A 20,867-nucleotide genomic window follows, 5' to 3' on the forward strand; every position below is an offset into this window, starting at 1 on the left:
CTCCCTTTTATTCTGAGCCGTGTGGATGAAAAGCTCTTGGTGCTCCAGCCAGGAGTCAGGGCTCTGCCTCTGAGGTAGGAGAGCCAACTTCAGGACACTGGTCAACAAGAGACCTCCCAGCTCCACATAATATCAAATGGCGAAAATCTCCCAGAGACCTCCATCTTAACACCAGCACCCACCTTCACTCAACGACCAGCAAGCCACAGTGCTGGACAACCTATGCCAAACAACTAGCAAAACAGGAACACAACCCCACCCATTAGCAGAGAGGCTGCCTAAAATAATAATAAGGCCACAGACACCCCAAAACACACCACCAGACGTGAACCTGCCCACTAGAGAGACAAGATGCAGCCTCATCCACCACAACACAGGCACTAGTCCCCTCCACCAGGAAGCCTACACAACCCACTTAACCAACCTTAGCCACTGGAGACAGACATCAAAAACAGCAGGAACTACGAACCTGCAGCCTGCAAGAAGGAGACCCCAAACACAGTAAGATAAGCAAAATGAGAAGACGGAAAAACACACAGCAGATAAAGGAGCAAGATAAAAATGCACCAGACCTAACAAATGAAGAGGAAATAGGCAGCTTACCTGAAAAAGAATTCAGAATAATGATAGTAAGGATGATCCGAAATCTTGGAGATAGAATGGACAAAATGCAAGAATCAGTTAACAAGGACCTAGAAGAACTAAAGATGAAGCAAGCAACGATGAAAAACACAATAAATGAAATTAAAAGTACTCTAGATGGGATCAATAGCAGAATAACTGAGGCAGAAGAACGGATAAGTGACCTGGAAGATAAAATAGTGGAAATAACTACTGCAGAGCAGAAAAAAGAAAAAAGAATGAAAAGAACTGAGGACAGTCTCAGAGACCTCTGGGACAACATTAAACACACCAACATTCAAATTATAGGGGTTCCAGAAGAAGAAGAGAAAAAGAAAGGGACTGAGAAAATATTTGAAGAGATTATAGTTGAAAACTTCCCTAATATGGGAAAGGAAATAGTTAATCAAGTCCAGGAAGCACAGAGAGTCCCATACAGGATAAATCCAAGGAGAAATACGCCAAGACACATATTAATCAAACTGTCAAAAATTAAATACAAAGAAAGCATATTAAAAGCAGCAAGGGAAAAACAACAAATAACACATAAGGGAATCCACATAAGGTTAACAGCTGATCTCTCAGCAGAAACCCTACAAGCCAGAAGGGAGTGGCAGGACATACTGAAAGTGATGAAGGAGAAAAACCTGACACCAAGACTACTCTACCCAGCAAGGATCTCATTCAGATTTGATGGAGAAATTAAAACCTTTACAGACAAGCAAAAGCTGAGAGAGTTCAGCACCACCAAACCAGCTTTACAACAAATGCTAAAGGATCTTCTCTAGGCAAGAAACACAAGAGAAGGAAAAGACCTATAATAACAAACCCAAAACAATTTAGAAAATGGGAATAGGAACATACATATCGATAATTACCTTAAATGTAAATGGACTAAATGCTCCCACCAAAAGACACAGATTAGCTGAATGGATACAAAAACAAGACCCTTATATATGCTGTCTACAAGAGACCCACTTCAGACCTAGAGACACATACAGACTGAAAGTAAGGGGATGGAAAAAGATATTCCATGCAAATGGAAACCAAAAGAAAGCTGGAGTAGCAATTCTCACATCAGACAAAATAGACTTTAAAATAAAAACTATGAGAAGAGACAAAGAAGGACACTACATAATGATCAAGGGATCGATCCAAGAAGAAGATATAACAATTGTAAATATTTATGCACCCAACATAGGAGCACCTCAATACATAAGGCAAATACTAACAGCCATAAAAGGGGAAATCGACAGTAACACATTCATAGTAGGGGACTTAAACACTCGACTTTCACCCATGGACAGATCATCCAAAATGAAAATAAATAAGGAAACACAAGCTTTAAATGATACATTAAACAAGATGGACTTAATTGATATTTATAGGACACTCCATCCAAAAACAACAGAATACACATTTTTCTCAAGTGCTCATGGAACATTCTCCAGGATAGATCATATCTTGGGTCACAAATCAAGCCTTGGTAAATTTAAGAAAATTGAAATTGTATCAAGTTTCTATTCCAACAACAATGCTAGGAGACTAGATATCAATTACAGGAAAAGATCTGTAAAATATAGAAATATATGGAAGCTAAACAATACACTACTTAATAATGAACTGATCACTGAAGAAATCAAGGAGGAAATCAAAAAATACCTAGAAACAAATGACAATGGAGACACAACGACCCAAAACCTATGGGATGCAGCAAAAGCAGTTCTAAGGGGGAAGTTTATAGCAATACAAGCCCACCTTAAGAAGCAGGAAACATCTAGAATAAACAACCTAACCTTGCACCTCAAGCAATTAGAGAAAGAAGAACAAAAAAAACCCAAAGCTAGCAGAAGGAAAGAAATCATAAAAATCAGATCAGAAATAAATGAAAAAGAAATGAAGGAAACAATAACAAAGATCAATAAAACTAAAAGCTGGTTCTTTGAGAAGATAAACAAAATAGATAAACCACTAGCCAGACTCATCAAGAAAAAAAGGGAGAAGACTCAAATCAATAGAATTAGAAATGAAAAAGGAGAGGTAACAACTGACACTGCAGAAATAAAAGAGATCATGAGAGATTACTACAAGCAACTCTATGCCAATAAAATGGACAATCTGGAAGAAATGGACAACTTCTTAGAAATGCACAACCTGCCAAGACTGAATCAGGAAGAAATGGAAAATATGAACAGACCAATCACAAGCACTGAAATTGAAACTGTGATTAAAAATCTTCCAACAAAGAAAAGCCCAGGACCAGATGGCTTCACAGGCGAATTCTATCAAACATTTAGAGAAGAGCTAACACCTATCCTTCTCAAACTCTTCCAACATATAGCAGAGGGAGGAACACTCCCAAATTCCTTCTACGAGGCCACCATCACCTTGATACCAAAACAAGACAAGGATGTCACAAAAAAGAAAACTACAGGACAATATCACTGATGAACATAGATGCAAAAATCCTCAACAAAATACTAGCAAATAGAATCCAACAGCACATTAAAAGGATCATACACCATGATCAAGTGGGGTTTATTCCAGGAATGCAAGGATTCTTCAATATACGCAAATCTATCAATGTGATAAACCATATTAACAAACTGAAGGAGAAAAACCATATGATCATCTCAATAGATGCAGAGAAAGCTTTCGACAAAATTCAACACCCATTTATGATAAAAACCCTGCAGAAAGTAGGCATAGAGGGAACTTTCCTCAACATAATAAAGGCCATATATGACAAGCCCACAGCAAACATCATCCTCAATGGTGAAAAACTGAAAGCATTTCCACTAAGATCAGGAACAAGACAAGGTTGCCCACCTTCACCACTCTTATTCAACATAGTTTTGGAAGTTTTAGCCACAGCAATCAGAGAAGAAAAGGAAATAAAAGGAATCCAAATTGGAGAAGAAGAAGTAAAGCTGTCACTGTTTGCAGATGACATGATCCTATACATAGAGAATCCTAAAGATGCTACCAGAAAACTACTAGAGCTAATCAATGAATTTGGTAAAGTGGCAGGATACAAAATTAATGCACAGAAATCTCTGGCATTCCTATATACTAATGATGAAAAATCTGAAAGTGAAATCAAGAAAACACTCCCATTTACCATTGCAACAAAAAGAATAAAATATCTAGGAATAAACCTACCTAAGGAGACAAAAGACCTGTATGCAGAAAATTATAAGACACTGATGAAAGAAATTAAAGATGATACAAATAGATGGAGAGATATACCATGTTCTTGGATTGGAAGAATCAACATTGTGAAAATGACTCTACTACCCAAAGCAATCTATAGATTCAATGCAATCCCTATCAAACTACTACTGGCATTTTTCACAGAACTAAAACAAAAAATTTTGCAATTTGTATGGAAACACAAAAGACCCCGAATAGCCAAAGCAATTTTGAGAACGAAAAAAGGAACTGGAGGAATCAGGCTCCCTGACTTCAGACTATACTACAAAGCTACAGTTATCAAGACGGTATGGTACTGGCACAAAAACAGAAAGATAGATCAATGGAACAGGATAGAAAGCCCAGAGATAAACCCACGCACATATGGACACCTTATCTTTGATAAAGTGGCAGGAATGTACAGTGGAGAAAGGACAGCCTCTTCAATAAGTGGTGCTGGGAAAACTGGACAGGTACATGTAAAAGTATGAGATTAGATCACTCCCTAACACCATACACAAAAATAAGCTCAAAATGGATTAAAGACCTAAATATAAGGCCAGAAACTACCAAACTATTAGAGGAAAACATAGGCAGAATACTCTATGACATAAATCACAGCAAGATCCTTTCTGACCCACCTCCTAGAGTAATGGAAATAAAAACAAAAATAAACAAATGGGACCTAATGAAACTTAAAAGCTTTTGCACAGCAAAGGAAACCATAAACAAGACCAAAAGACAACCCTCAGAATGGGAGAAAATATTTGCAAATGAAGCAACCGACAAAGGATTAATCTCCAAAATTTACAAGCAGCTCATGCAGCTCAATATCAAAAAACAAACAACCCAATCCAAAAATGGGCAGAAGACCTAAACAGACATTTCTCCAAATAAGATATACAGACTGCCAACAAACACATGAAAGAATGCTCAACATCATTAATCATTAGAGAAATGCAAATCAAAACTACAATGAGATATCATCTCACACCAGTCAGAATGGCCATCATCAAAAAATCTAGAAACAATAAATGCTGGAGAGGGTGTGGAGAAAAGGGAACACTCTTACACTGCTGGTGGGAATGTGAATTGGTTCAGCCACTATGGAGAACAGTATGGAGGTTCCTTAAAAAGCTACAAATAGAACTACCATATGACCCAGCAATCCCACTACTGGGCATATACCCTGAGAAAACCATAATTCAAAAGAGTCATGTACCAAAATGTTCATTGCAGCTCTATTTACAATAGCCCAGAGATGGAAACAACCTAAGTGCCCATCATCCGATGAATAGATAAAGAAGATGTGGCACATATATACAATGGAACATTACTCAGCCATAAAAAGAAATGAAATTGAGCTATTTGTAATGAGGTGGATGGACCTAGAGTCTGTCATACAGAGCGAAGTAAGTCAGAAAGAAAAAGACAAATACCGTATGCTAACACATATATATGGAATTTAAGAAAAAAAAATGTCATGAAGAACCTAGGGGTAAGGCAGGAATAAAGACGCAGACCTACTAGAGAACGGACTTGAGGTTATGAGGAGGGGGAAGGGTGAGCTGTGACAGGGCGAGAGAGAGTCATGGACATATACACACTAACAAACGTAGTAAGGTAGATAGCTAGTGGGAAGCAGCCGCATGGCACAGGGATATTGGCTCGGTGCTTTGTGACAGCCTGGAGGGGTGGGATAGGGAGGGTGGGAGGGAGGGAGACGCAAGAGGGAAGAAATATGGGAACATATGTATATGTATAACTGATTCACTTTGTTATAAAGCAGAAACTAACACACCACTGTAAAGCAATTATACCCCAATAAAGATGTTAAAAACAAAAACACAAACACGTGGAGGCTAAAGAATTTGCTACTAAAAACCCAATGGATCACTGAAGAAATCAAAGAGGAAATAATACCTAGAGACAAATAACACTGAAAAGATGATGATCCAAAACATACGGGACGAGAAAAAGCAGTTCTAAGAGGGAACTTTACAGTGATACAAGCTTATGTCAGGAAGCAAGAAAAAACTCAAATAAAGAACCTAACTTACCCCTGAAGAAACAAGCAAAAGAAGAAACAAAACTCAAAGTTAGTAGAAGGAAAGAAACCATAAAGATCAGAGCAGAAATAAATGAAACAGAGACTTAAAAAAACAACAGAAAAGATCAATGAAACTAAAAGCTTGCTCTCTGAAAAGATAAACAAAACCAATAAACCTTTAGCCAGATTCATCAGAGAAAAAGAGAAATGGTCCAATCAGAAATGAAAAAGTATAAGTTACAACACCACAGAAATACAAAAGGTCAAAAGAGTCTACTAAGAACAACTATATGCCAATAAAATGAAAAACCTAGAAGAAACAGACAAATTCTTGGAAAGGTACAATCTCCCAAGAGTGAACCAAGAAGAAATAGAAAAGTATGAATACATCAATTATCAGTAATGAAACTGAATCAGTAATTTAAAAAAAAAAACAAACTCCAAACAGACAAAAGTCCAGGACCAGATGGCTTCACACGTGAATTCTACCAAACATTTAGAGAAGAATTAACAGCTATCCTTCTCAAACTATTCCAAAAAAATTGCAGAGGAAGGAACATTTCCAAACTCATTCTCTGAGGCCAGAATCACCCTAATACCAAAACCAGACAAACATATTGAGAAAAAAAAATTACCGGCCAATATCACTGCTGAAGATAGATGCAAAAACTCCTCAACAGGAGATAAGCAAATTCAATCCAACAATACATTAAAAGGATCATTCACCTTTGTCAAGTAGGATTTACCCCAGGGATGCAAGGATTTTTCAATACTTACAAGTCAATCAATGTGATACACCACATTAACAAATTGAAGAATTAAAACCATATGACCATCTCAATAGATGCAGAAAAACCTTGCATTAAAGTTCAACATTTATGATAAAAACTCTCCAGAAAGTGGGCATAATAAAGGCCATATATGACAAATCCACAGCTAACGTCATGCTCAATTTCCTCTAAGATCAGGAACAAAACAAGGATGCCCACTCTTGCCACTTTTATTCAATATAGTTTTAGAAGTCCTAGCCACAATCGGACAAGAAAAAGAAATAAAAGGAGTCCAAATTGGAACAGAAGAAGTAAAACTGTCATTATCTAGAAGTGACATGACACTATACATAGAAAATCCTAAAAGCACTACCAGAAAACTACTAGAGCTTATCTATGAATTCAGTAAAGTTGCAGGATACAATACTAATATACAGAAATCTGTTGCATCTCTATACACCAACAGTGAACTATCAGAAACAGAATGTAAGAAACAACCCCATTTACCACCACATCAAAAAGAATAAAATATCTAGGAATAAGCCTACCTAGCGAGGTAAAAGACCTGTACTCGGAAAAATATAAGACACTGATGAAAGAAACTGAAGAAGACACAAATAGAAAGATATACCTGTGTTCTTGGATCGAAAGAATTAACATTGTTAAAATGACCATACTACCCAAGGCAATCTACAGATTCACTGCAATCCCTATCAAATTACCAATGGCGTTTTTCACAGAACTAGAACAAATAATTTTAAAACTTGTATGGAAACACAAAAGGCACTGAATAGCTAAAGCTATCTTGAGAAAGAAGAACAGAGATGGAGGAATCATGCTTCCAGACTTCAGATTATACTACAAAGCTACAGTAATAAAAACAGTACGGCACTGGCACCAAAAAAAAAGACACATAGATCAATGCAACAGGATAGAGAGCCCAGAAATAAACCCACACACCTATGGTCAATTAATCTATGACAAAGGAGGCAAAAATATACAATGGAGAAAAGACAGTCCCTTCAATAAGTGGTGCTGGGAAAACTGGACAGCTACACATAAAAGAATGAAATTAGAACATTCTCTAACACCGTATACAAATATAAACTCAAAATGTATTAAAGACCTAAATATAAGACCTATACTATAAAACTCCTAAAAGAAAACATAGGCAGAACACTCTGACATATATCACAGCAATATATTTTTGGATCCGTCTCTTAAAGCAAAGGAAACAGAATCAAAAGTAAATAAATGGGACCTAATTAAACTTAAAATCTTTGGCACAGCAAAGCAAACAACTGACAAAACGAAAAGACAACCTACTGAATGGGAGAAAATATTTGCAAATGATATGACTGAAAGGGGTTAATACCCCACATATATAAACAACTCATACAACTCGTAATCAAAAAAACAAATAACCCATTTAAAAAATGGGCAGAAGAACTGAACAGACATTTTTCCAAAGAGGAAATGAAGATGGCTGATGGGCAAAAAGATACTCAACATCGTTAATTATCAGGGAAATGCAAATCAAAACCACAATGAGATATCACCTCACACCTGTCAGAATGGCTATCATCAAAAAGAACGCAAATGACAAATGACAAGGATGTGAAGAAAAGGGAACCATGCTACACTGTTGGTGAAATGTAAACTGGTGCAGCCACTGTGGAAAACAGTATGGAGGTTTCTCAAAAAACTAAAAATACAACTACCATATGATCTAGCAATTCCACTCCCAAGTATATACCCCCAAAAAACAAAGACACTAATTCAAAAAGATACATGAACCCTAATGTTCAGAGCAGCATTATTTACAATCACCAAGGTATGGAAGCAACTGAAATGTCCACCAACAGATGAATGGATAAAGATATGGCATATATATATATATATATATATAATAGAACAGAATACTACTCAGCCATAAAAAAGAATGAAGTTTTGCCATTTGCAGCAACATGGACAGACCTGGAGGGCATTATGCTAAGTGAAGTAGTAAGTGAGACAAAGAAAGACAAATACTACAAAATATCACTTATATGTGGTATCTAAAAATAAAACAAACTAGTGAATAAAACAAAAAGAAAGCAGACTCACAGATATAGAGGGTAAACTAGTAGTTAACAGTGGGGAGAGAGAAGGGGAAAGGGGCAATATAGGCACAGGGGATTAAAATTAAGGGTTATTATGGGATTATATTAAATCATGTCTGTGAAACTTTTGAAAAGTATAAGGCACTACAAAATTTTAAAAATCTTTCATTCAACTAAAAAAACATAGAATGAATCAATGAATGAATAAACAAATAAGAACACTAAAATAAAACCAACTAACCCAAATGAAGCTAGGAAGAGAAAAAATAAATGGGACAAATAGAAAAGGGAAAGCAAGATGGCAGACAAACTCAAACATACCTGTAATTACATTAAACATTAATAATCTAAACCAGCACTATCTAATAGGATCTTTCTATACCTACACCGCCCAATATGGTAGCCACTAACCTAGCCATGTGTGTCTACAAACACTTAAAAAATCTGGCTAGTGACCCTGAAGAAATGAACTTTCAACCTGATATAACTTCAGTAAATTTTTACCAGAAATGTTAGTCAATATGGCTGTCATATTATATAGTGGAGAAAATCCTCTAATTTAAAAGGAAGAAACTGATAAGCTAGATAAAAAAGCAAGCCCCAAACACAGACTGTCCACAAGAAATACTTTCAATATAAAATAAACAGATACATTAAAACTAAAAGAATAAAAATAAATACACCATGAAAACAAAAAGTCAGAAAACTGAAAAGGCTTTATTACTATGAGACAAAAGTAGACCTTAAAGAAGAATATTACCAGAAATAAAGAGGAACATTTCATAATATAATCATCAATTCATCAAGGAGATACAACAATCTTAAATGTGTATGTATCTAACAAGACTTCAAAATACATAAGGCAAAAACTGACAAAACTGAAAGAAGAAAAAGACAAATCCACAACACAGATTTTACTGCTGCTCTCTCAGTAACTGACAGAAGAGGAAAACAGAAAATCAGTAAGAATACAGATGACTTAACACTATGAATAAACTTTCCCATGTTGACATTCACAGAACACTACAACTAACAACAGCTGAATATACATTCATTTCAATTACATAAGGAATTTTCACCAAGATAGAGCATAGGCTAGGCCATAAAATTAGTCTCTATGATTTTTTTTTAAAACTAAATTATACAGAGTATGTTTTGTGACAACAATAGAATTAAATTTGAAGTCAAAAACAAACCTGGTTAAATCCACAAATACCTGGAAAATTCTAAACTCATATATAGTCTGTAAGTTTAAAAAAAGTAACAAAATCAATTAGAAAATATTTTGAAAAGATGACAATGAAAACATAACACATCAAAATTAGTTAGATGGAGATACAACAGTGTTAGGAGAAAAAATTGTAGATTAAATACTCATTCGAAAATAAGAAAGATTTAGAATCAAAGACCTACACAACCCACTTCAGGAAGCTAGAAAAAGAAGAGCAAATTAAATACAAAATAGGTAATAGGAAAGAAACAGTAAAAAGAGAGTGGAAATCAATAAAATAGAAAATACACAACTAGAAAATTAATGAAACTAAAAGGCAATTCTTTGAAAAGATTAATAAAATTGATAAACCTAAAACTATTCTAAAGCAAACAATGAGAAAATAGAAATAGCCAAAATCAGGAATGAAAGAGGGGACATAACTACAGACTCAACAGACATTAAAAGGACAATAAAGGAATATTACAATATTATGACAATAAATTCAAAAATTTAGATGAAATAAACAAATTCCTTGCAAACCTTAATTCCAAAACTAACTCAAGAATAAAGAGAAAACATTTAATACAGATATTAAAGAAATTAAATGTGTGCTTTAAGCATCCCACAAAGAAAACTCCAGGCCCAAACAGTTTGACTAGTGAGTTTTAACAATCCTTTAAGGAAGAAATCACACCAATCCTGCACAAACTCTTCTACAAATGGAAGAACAGGGAACATTTCCTAATTCATACGTGAGGCCAGCATTACCCTTACAACAAAACCCCTCATAAACACAGATGCAAATATTCTCAACTAATTGTGAGCAAATCATATCAGAAAAAATATATATAAAATAAAATGTGCTTGTGAGTATATATAAATAAAATATTTTATAATTAAATAAACAAAAATAACCAAATAGAGTATATCCCAGAAATTCAGGTTGCTGTAACATTCAAAAATCAACCAATGTAATTCTCCATACTAACAGAATAAAGGAGAAAAATCATATGATTATATAAATAGATGCAGAAAAAGTATTTGACAAAATCCAATGCTATTCAAGACACCAACTCTTAGAAAAAAATAAAAATAGAGGAGAATTTACTCAGTCTAAAAGGGCATACATGAAAAGCCCACAGCTAACATCATGCTTAAAGGTGAAAGATAAATGCTTTCCACTTAAGATAAAGAACAGGTAAGGATGTCCACTCTCACCACTTCTATTCAACACTATATTGAAGGCCTAGCGAGTGAAATAAAATAACAAAAAATTAACAAATGGGATAAAACACCTAGAGATCGGAAAGAAAAAAAAGTGTCTTTATTCACACATAATATAATCATGTACTAAGAATCAACCAAAAAAACCTAACACTAGTACTTGTGAATTTAGCAAGGTGACAAGATACAAGGTAAATATACAAAAATCCACTGTAAACGTACATGCTAGCTGCAAATACACAAAAAATAAAATTTATTTTTTTCATTCCATTTCCAACAGCACCCCAAGAAAATAAAATATAAAAAATATAACAAAAGATGATAGTAAGACCTCTACACTGAAAATTCCAGAACACTGTGAGAGAAATTAAAGAAGACTTAAAGAGATGGAGAGATATACCACATGCATGATGGGTTGGAAGACTCTCTATTTTAAGATATTAATTCTCCCAAAATTGATCTATTGATGCAAAACAATTCCAATCAAAATATCAGTACATACTTTTGTTGAAAGTGATAGGCTGATTCTAAAATTTATTTTAAAAATGCAAAGAACTTAGAGTAGCAAACAATTTTCAAAAAGAACAAAATCATAGAACTTACACTACCTTATTCCAAGACTTACCCTAAACTTGCAGTAATTACAACAGTTTATTTACTGGCCAAGGAGAGACATACAAGCCAAGGGAACAGAACAGAGTCTAGAAATTAACCCACAAATATATATGCTCAATTGTATTTAAAACAAAGGAGCCTAAGTAATTCAACAAAGAAAGGTTAGCCTTCTCAACAAATGATGCTGGAACAAGTGGAAATCCACGTGGAAAAACTGAAATTTGACACTTACTACATACCATAAGCAAAAATTAACTCAAAATGAATCGCTGATAAACGAAAAAGCCAAAGCTACAAAACTTCTTGAAAAAAACACAGGAGAAAATCTTCACAACCTTGAGATGTGCAAAAATTAGGACACCAAAAGCAGTAACTACGAAAAATTAATGATAAAAGAAAATAATTAATAAATTGGACTTCATAAAAGAAAACAGAATGGCCAATAAAGACTTAAAGTAATGCTCTACATCACTGGTGTTCAGGGAAATATCACATGAAATATTACTACACATAGTAGGATGGTCAAAAAAGTACAAAGGCTGAAAATTCCAAGTGCTTGCAAAGGTGTAGAATAACTGGAATTCTCATATATTGCTGGTAGGAGTGTAAAATGGTCCAAACACTTTGGAAAACTATGGCATTCTTCCAAGAGAAAAACATGTCCACCAAATGACTTGTACACAAACATTCACAGTAGCTTTATTCATACTAGCGCAAACTAAAAAACCACCCAAATGACTTTGAACAGATAAGACAGATAAGCAAATTATGGTATATTCATACACTGGAATATAGCAATAAAGAGAAAGGAAATACTGATACATGCAATTACGTGAGTTGCAAAAACATTATGTAAAGCCAAAGAAGCCCGACACAAAAAGGATCATATTACAGTTGACCCTTGAACAATGTGGGGGTTAGGGGTGCTGATCCTCCGTGCAGTGGAAAATCCACGTGTAACTTTACAGTTGGCCATCCATATCTATGGTTCCACATCCGCAGATTCAACTAACCAACTGTAGATCGTGCAGTACTACAGTACATATTCCTCGAAAAGGATCCACGTACAAATGAACCTGTGCAGTCCAAACCCGTGTTGTTCAAGAGTCAATCATATATGAATATTCATATGAAATTCTAGAACAGCGAAAACTCATCTATAGTGTGCTAAAGCAGATCTATGCCTGCCCAATCCCAGAGTGGAGGAGGAGAGAGGGTGAGGAGGAACTGATTGCAAAGAGCCATGAAGAACTTTATGGGGAATGGAAATGCTATCTTAACTGACAGTTAAAAAGGTATATTCACTAAATAGTACAATTAATATAGAATTATTTTATTATATATAAATTATACCTCAGTAAAGCTCATTTTAAAAGTTAAAAGAAAAAAAAAATAGAAACCCTGACAGTCAAGATATGCTTTCCAGCCTCACATGGATCCTCAATGGTTCCCAGCAATTCATTTGCTTCTTTTATTACCTAAGCAAAGTTGTTTCAAATCTATACTATTTCCTCAGTCCCTCCATCCTACTTCTACTCCCAAGTTGTCATCTCAGATGATGATTTTACCTTCTACTTCACAAAGGAAACAGAGAACATCAAGCAGAAACACCATCAATAATCTGCTCCCCTTCTTATTTATCTGCTACCTCCTCCTTATTTATCTGTATTTGTATACATCTTTACTACTTCCCTCTAGCTCAGAAGAGAAGGTGATCCTACTTCCCGTCTAAGCTTACCCCTTCCCCTGGAAGCTTGCTCACCCAAACTTAGCATTCTCCTCAGCAATATTTATCCCTCTCTTCCTAAAAACATTTTCTCAAAAAGACCTCCCAACCAACCTGATTCCCCTAGCTATCATTCTGTCTTTCCTACCCTTCACTGTCAGTATAAGTTTCTCTGTTCTTCTTCAGTCAACTTCAGTGTGATGTGGGCACTGAGCATTCATTCAAACTACTCTCTCTAAGGTATATGTTATACAACTTAATAGGTATGTATAAATGTACATGCTATATATTGCAACAAAAAGACTTATGTATGTTGCAGAGAAGAACAGCAATAGCAACAAGAACAACAAAGAACAGGACAGTGTGTCTCTAATAAAGGGAAGCAAGTGCCCTTAATCAATTGACATAAATGTTTAGTTGCCCTGGCAGATATATCCCCATGGAATGAGGATTCTTAACCTGTGATCCTTGTGTAAACTCCTGGGAGTTTTACAAACTCCCCTGAAATAAACAACTTTGTATATAAATTTCTTTTTGAAGAAAAGATCACTTTTATCAGATTCTCAATGGGGTCAGCAACTCAATCCCACAATTGTGGAAAAAGTACCTCTATCTTCTTTTCTCATTAAGATTTTCTAACTCCCTCTGTGCTGAGTTATATTCCAAAAAAATTTTTTTTCTATATAATATTCCTACCATTACAAAATATGCTGGATAGTCAATAAAACTATCCAGGTGTATTTCTCACTATGAATTAAGATACTGCGTTCTCAAATAAGATAGGCTTTCATGAGCCAATTATCATCTCAGGGTACACTGCCAAAAATTTAATTTCTGAAACTACAAGAAGGCCAGATTGTCAAACATGATGATTCAACTGAGAGTATAATCCTCTGAAGATCGTACCTATGAGTCCAATTATCCCTAAACATCTCTAGCTCATCACTCATTAAGCACAACATACCTTTCTCTTCCTGAAAATAAGCATGAGGGTTTGGCCTGCATTCCTATCCTCTGTGAGTCCTCTCACCCCAGACCTGGCTAGAGACAAAGCAGACCCAGCATTCTCTTCCTTTTTGTCCCAAAGATAAATATATAAATACAACCTATTTTAAAGACTTAAATGTTAATTTCTATGAAAAGCAAACAGAAGTAACAGACTCTGAAATATCTTGGCACTCTTTTCCCTTATTTTACAGTACTACTCTTTCCTGCTTCTCCTAATTTTCCAACTACTTCTACTTAATATCCTTTATTTTCTGTCTGGCTCCTCAGTATCGGTATTCTTCTTTCTTTTCAATTACCCTAGGCAATTCATCCATTCTAATGGCTTCAATGAGCAATGATTCTCAAAATGTATCTCCATCCTCTTACCTTTATCTATAACCTAAGATCCATATTTCTACCATTTCCTGGACACCTCCAAGTAGATGTCTCCCAGGCATTTTCATATCCTAACTAATAATATTATCTAAGTTCTCATATATATTTTAGGTTCCCATATGTTGTTCCTCTAAATACAATTTTCTCAAGTAGCTGCTTTGGTTAGTTTTAGTACATACTTACTGATGAACTGTCAGTTGACTCATTGTTTTTTTCACACTTTTGTTTCTTGTTCTTTTTTTTCTTCTCTTTTTTTACTTTTCTTGAATGTTTGTCTTTTTTCTTCTTTTTCTTCACAGAGTGTTCCTATAAATAATCATGTTTAAAAGGTAAGAATTTAGTTTAGCTTACTTTAAAAGGAAGTATTTTGAGGAAAAGAAACCTCTATATTCCAAAAAACTTTAAATCTTTCATGAAAGGAAACAAGGAATATGACTAAATAAATAATTTCTTCTAAGAAACTTTACCATACTTCTATAATATATGCCACTACTAATAAATCATATAGCTAAAATTTCTTAGAAAAATATGAGGGAAGTTTTATTTGTAGATACATTGACAGATATAATCAAATAAACACATATATGCACAGACATACGTGTGTGTGTATCTCCTTCAATAGGCCCAAAAGAATTTATAGAAGATTACTAGCCACATAAAATATAACAAGATAGCATAAACTGTGGGAAGAGAAAACAAGGATTGAGACAATCCCCCTAAAAAAAAAAGAAAAAGAAATAAAAGCATGACATTAAGCTTAAAACGCATAACTTTTTAGATCCATAAACTTGCCACAAGTGGGCTAGAAATTTGAAGCTAAGTTTTCTACCAGCCAACTCAACTAACAAAATCTTTCCAATGTCATTATGTCCAAAATATTATTTGGCCAGAGAGAGAAAATATTCAGTAATGCCAACTATGTGATATTCATTCTGTAACTTGCAAAAATAGTCTATAAAGTTACTCCTCCAATATTAACTTGAATAAGTACAAAAAGAAAAAAAAAGACAGATAAGCTTACATCAAGTAAGCCTGTTAGTATTCACCTGTGAGATTTGTTCAAGTCGCTTATTCACATCAGGTAGCATCCATGTTTCCTTACCCCAAAGTCGTTTAAGTTCTTTACGCCTTTCTTCCTTTTCAAAATTGGCTTTAGCCTAAAACAGTGAAAAAAGAAAAATTAACAATTGATCCACTTGCCTTTCACAAAAAAGCAAAACAAAAACTTCTCCCTCTTTCATATAAGGCTTACCAGGAATTTGCTTCTACCAAAGTATAAGAAAGATTTAAACAAAAAACTCTCCTTCAACATTACCAATTGCATTACCAATTACCAATCTCTAGTGAAATGAGCCACCAATCAAAGACAGAATCCGGGGACCTACTGTAGACCCTTCCCTCTCCCTAAGCTCCCTACCTCAAATATGACTTGAATCTCTTTTCCCTTCACTATCGCACTGATACTGCCTGACACTTTTGTAACTATTTGGGGACTGACCTCCACACCTTCAGTCTGCAGTGCCCAAACTCCTCTACCAACACCCCCAAAATGCTTCAGGAAGAATCACCTTTCTAAAAACAAATGATTATATTGCTAATTTTTATTCATCTTTCAACAACAGTCAAATAAAGTAAGATCTTTCTAGGAAGTTGTTCCTGCCTTTTCATTCTTCCCCCAAATTTCAAAGCTGGGGTTGGTCCTTCTCAAACCTCTGTACGTAGCTCTACTATACAATTTATCACAAACCCTACTCTCTCCAAAAACTGCCTGAAATATCAGAGACAAGGATGAAGGATATTTATTATACACGTATATTACATATGCTGAAATCAGGGAACAACACCAACCTTTCACCTAAGACTTATTGCCCTCTCTTCCCCTGTAAATCTGGCTGTAGTCGCTACACCTTCTCCTTCCTGTCTGTATACCGGCTCCTTCTCGTCTGCATTTAAACTCGTTTTAAACTGTTCCAGCTTAAAACAAAATCCATCACTTGTTTCACCTTACATTGCTCTCCAACTACAACTTTTCCCCTTCATTGCCACACTTCTTACATCTTGTCAGATAATTCAATAGTACAGTTTACTTCCTGCATTCTTTATGTTACCTCTACCCCATCTCAATCTTAATGAGAAATAGAATGCTTCTCAACCTTTTTCGAAGTGCTGAATTCTCTGGGTCTCTTGTCTCAATCCTTGTTTGCATCAGTAAGTATTTACAATAAGCCAATAACTGATATAAATAGTTTAAAAGGAGAATGAAACGGTCTACTCTGACAAGGCTTACATGTGTTCCTGGAAACGGAAAATTTCATTTCAGATATAGCAAGAGCGAGGATTGAGACTATATAAAACGCAGAGAGAGTCGTTGTAAGTGGCGGAGTTCTTCGAAAGTGCGCAGCTCAGGTGATCAGGTGATAGAAATGTCAAGAATGGATGATTTAAAAGATATGGAAATTCAGAGGAAATAAACAAGTCTTACTGAAAAGAGTATGAGCAACTGGAGCCTGCCAGAGCATCTAGGAGGCAGAAAATACCCAAGAATTTGCGGGCATTCCAAAGGGAGACATCTACCCCCACACAACCAGGTAAGGTGAGATACCAAGGCTGCGGGGAGGCAGGAGAACCAGAGGCCTGGCTCCCAGAAAGCCTCCACTCTCTCAATTCTAAATGGTTCACGAAGCCCCCAAACAGAGGTACCTGTCCCAACACCTCGGTCCTGGAAATCCAAGTCTGTTCTTTACGCTCGTCGACGACCCTCGCACTTTCAAACCCACCACCGGCAGCCGCCATAGTGATTGTCGTAAAGTTGGGAAGCCGTCACAAAATCTCAGTTTACGACTGTCGTAATTTACTAAACAAACCGGGACTTCCGACTAGGAGGAGGAGGGGCGCTGTCCACCAGCAGAGCATGCGCAGATCTGATTGTTGCTTACTATTCGGGTGAATTGTCTAACCCGTGGTTTTAGAGGAAGCAGGAAGATTTAGCCGGGGAATTGCCCACCTTCGTATATCGAGATTGCGCTGAGCAGGACTGGTGTAGGTGTACATTTGTTACGCGTTTTGCAAGGTTCTGACGGCATTTTCAGCTATCAGCTATCTCCTCTTAAAATCTCCGCAGTAAGTTAGACACTCAGGGAGGTTAAATCCGCACCTTTCAAAGATTTCCACCAAAGCGCCCTTCCCGCCAAAGAGGTTTCCCTGTGCAGGAGGAATGGAACGAAGGAAGGTTGGCCAGAAAGGCAATGCAAGGTAGCAGGAGGGCAAAATTGCTTTGAAGAGTCAATGTTTTGCTTTGGTGGACTTTTGTAAAGTACAGTATATGAAAACGTCATGTGAATTTTGCATTGCACTTCATAATTTCTACGAGCTTATTTAAAGTGTAACATTTTTTCTGACATATTATTTGTTCATACTTATTCACTCAAGCATTTTTCATTACAGTGTGCAATTACCTATTTGTGTGTTCCTGTTTTATGCTACAATAAAAATAGAAGTGAGAGGTTTTCTTCCCTCTCCTGAGAACAAGGAAAATAAAGGGAACAGTGAACAGGCTAGAGAAGAAACATAACCTGGCCTGAAAGAGCTAATCACCCCTTATTTTATTTTAACTGTTACTAATCTGTAGTGTCTGTAACTAGATTTGTACTTCACAAAGCTAACCTATCACTCCCTAACTTTGTGTAAATTACATCCTCCTCCTGGTGTTTACATTTACTATGCTCCCTTGTAACAAATCACCCCCTGTAGCTTTTGGCTTCAGAAAGAAGGTCACTGGCCTATAAACCAGAGACAAAAGGACCCAATTACCAGGCTGCCTAATGCCAGCTATGACTGTTTTGAAAAAATGCAAGGAGAAAAAGAATGCCAGGGGGGCACAGTTCTTGAGGTGCTAACCTGCCATGTCTTCCCTTCTGCCTGGCAGAGGAATAAAGCCATCTCTCTATCCTCCAAAGTCTCTGTCTCTGTATTCTGTTCAGCATCCGTGCACAGAGAGCCAAGGTTTTTTGGCAACATCTCCCAAACATAGAACTTTAAGTTCCGTGAAGAATAAGACATTCTAAAGTATTAATCAAGTGGTTTGAGACTATAAAACACCGAGCTTATATATAATCAGAAAGATAAAGAAGAAGGTTGGAGAATAATAACAAACTAGATACTTTAAAAACATTAAAAATAGTTAACATAAAACAGATTGAAGTATATCGACTAAAAAATTATTCACAGCCTAAAAGTTGAGAGTTATATTTTATTTGGTGGGAATTTTAGGACTTCAAGCCTGGGAGGCAGCATCTCAAGTAACCCTGAGAGAACTGCTCCGAGGAGGCGAAGCAGGGAGCCAGGATATATAGGAGTTTTGCAACAAGGGGCAGGTAGTCTGAAAGTCAAAAGATTATTAATTAAAGAAAACCACATATGTCAAGTTAAGTAATTTAATGCTTTTCTATATATGGGGAGATGCAAGAGTCTGGGCTCACTGAAATCGTTGCTTTGATATGCACCTCAGCTATCTGGGGCCCATATCTTGTGTTTTCATATGCTGTTTCCTCAGGGCTCTCCGTGGGGAGTGGCTATAGTCTGATGGCTGCTAGATGGCAGGTATTCTTTTCCTTCCTGAGTTCCCTCAGGATTCAGCAGCTCACCATAGGCTGTGGCTGTAATCACTGATGACTGTGACATCCTTTGTTTACTGATATGGCAGGCAATATTCCATTTATCAGGTAAGTATGCTTCATTTTAAGTTTTCATAAAACTGAATTTGTGTTTCCAAGAAGCTTTCCCAGGAGTTTCTATTTCACCTATCTGAAAATCTTAACTTCAAACATATAGTGTTTACTTGTTTGATATTCAAAATAGATGTATTCATTGCAGTTTTGTTACAGAAAAGTGAATTTTAATTTATGAATTAACCTTGAAATATTTAATCCACTGTGACTTTGAGACAGGCTGGGACCTGGGACACTTTGCTGCAGTGTTTGCACCTGGACAAACGTCTCCTCCAGCAACAAAACACAAAGAAACTACATGGGACTAAAAATAACTGTGTGCATGCACAGTTGGGGCAAATTATGGACAACAAGATACAAAAAGACTAAAACCCAACTGCCACTTCTGAAGAGCCAGGAACAAAAACAGGAGGCAAAAGTAGGGTACCAGTAGCAAAAGCAGGGTAATGAGCATGACCCCTGTACACCATACCCGCAAAGGGGTGGGCAAACCACCTAAACCACCCCTCTGGCCCGACCCCTGGACCCACCCCTACCCTCACCCCATAGATGGAGACAGCTCGCCCCAGACTCAGCAAGCGAACATGGGAATCTGCTACTTCTTTTTGCCCCCTCCTGCTGCAGGAGCCCCAATAAAGCCTTGCCTGAATTTGTCTGGCCTTTTATCAATTTCTATTAATTAAAGAAGTCTAAGAACCCTGGTAAATAACAGACTTTGTGGCACCCAGTGTGGGGCATTTGTCCCCTTCCTGGGAGAGAATCTGGGCATCTCTGGGACCACTGAATGCAGCTTTCCCATGGGTGTCAAGCGGCCACCTGAACCTCTTGTTTGGGTGTCACCAAGTTTGGTAAGTCTGCCTTCCTGGCCCCTGAGGACTTCAGTACCTTCATTCAGGCAATGCTTTCCCTCTCCCTTTTGTCCCTTTCCCTCTCCTGATATCTCTCTACTTCTCCTTTCTCTGTCCTCTTCTACTTCTCTGTTCTATCCATCCAAGAGAGTGGACGTCAGGCAGCTACAGCATCACTCCTCTTGGAAATGAGACAGGCTGGGACCTGGGACCTGGGACACTTTGCTGCAGTGCTTGCAGCTGGACAAATAACTCCTTGAGCAACCGAATAAACAAAGGGGTGGGCAAAGCACCCAAGCCACCTCTCCAGCCCAACCCCTGGACCCACCCCTACCCTCACCCCACATAAGGAACCAGCTTGCCTCCCTCCTCAGTGAGCAAGCAAGAGAAACTGTT

General features: G+C 36.7%; 1 protein-coding gene across 3 annotated transcripts in view; it reads right to left on the minus strand.

The window, feature by feature from the left end:
* CWF19L2 (CWF19 like cell cycle control factor 2) overlaps positions 1–17,713 on the minus strand; it is a 189,878-nt gene extending 172,165 nt beyond the window's left edge. For all 3 annotated transcript variants that reach the window (XM_027095703.1, XM_027095702.1, XM_027095701.1), the window contains exons 1-3: positions 17,597–17,713; positions 15,943–16,053; positions 15,080–15,202 (exon numbers count right to left, since the gene is read on the minus strand). In XM_027095703.1, the coding sequence (XP_026951504.1) occupies positions 15,080–15,202; positions 15,943–16,053; positions 17,597–17,689 (327 nt within the window). In that variant the 5' untranslated portion in view covers positions 17,690–17,713. The remainder of the gene's footprint in view (positions 1–15,079; positions 15,203–15,942; positions 16,054–17,596) is intronic.
* Positions 17,714–20,867: the final 3,154 nt, after the last annotated feature.

This window comes from Aethalodelphis obliquidens, unplaced genomic scaffold (assembly GCF_003676395.1).
Source record: "Aethalodelphis obliquidens isolate GAN/ISIS:26980383/991018 unplaced genomic scaffold, ASM367639v1 scaffold93, whole genome shotgun sequence".
NCBI lineage: Eukaryota > Metazoa > Chordata > Mammalia > Artiodactyla > Delphinidae > Aethalodelphis > Aethalodelphis obliquidens.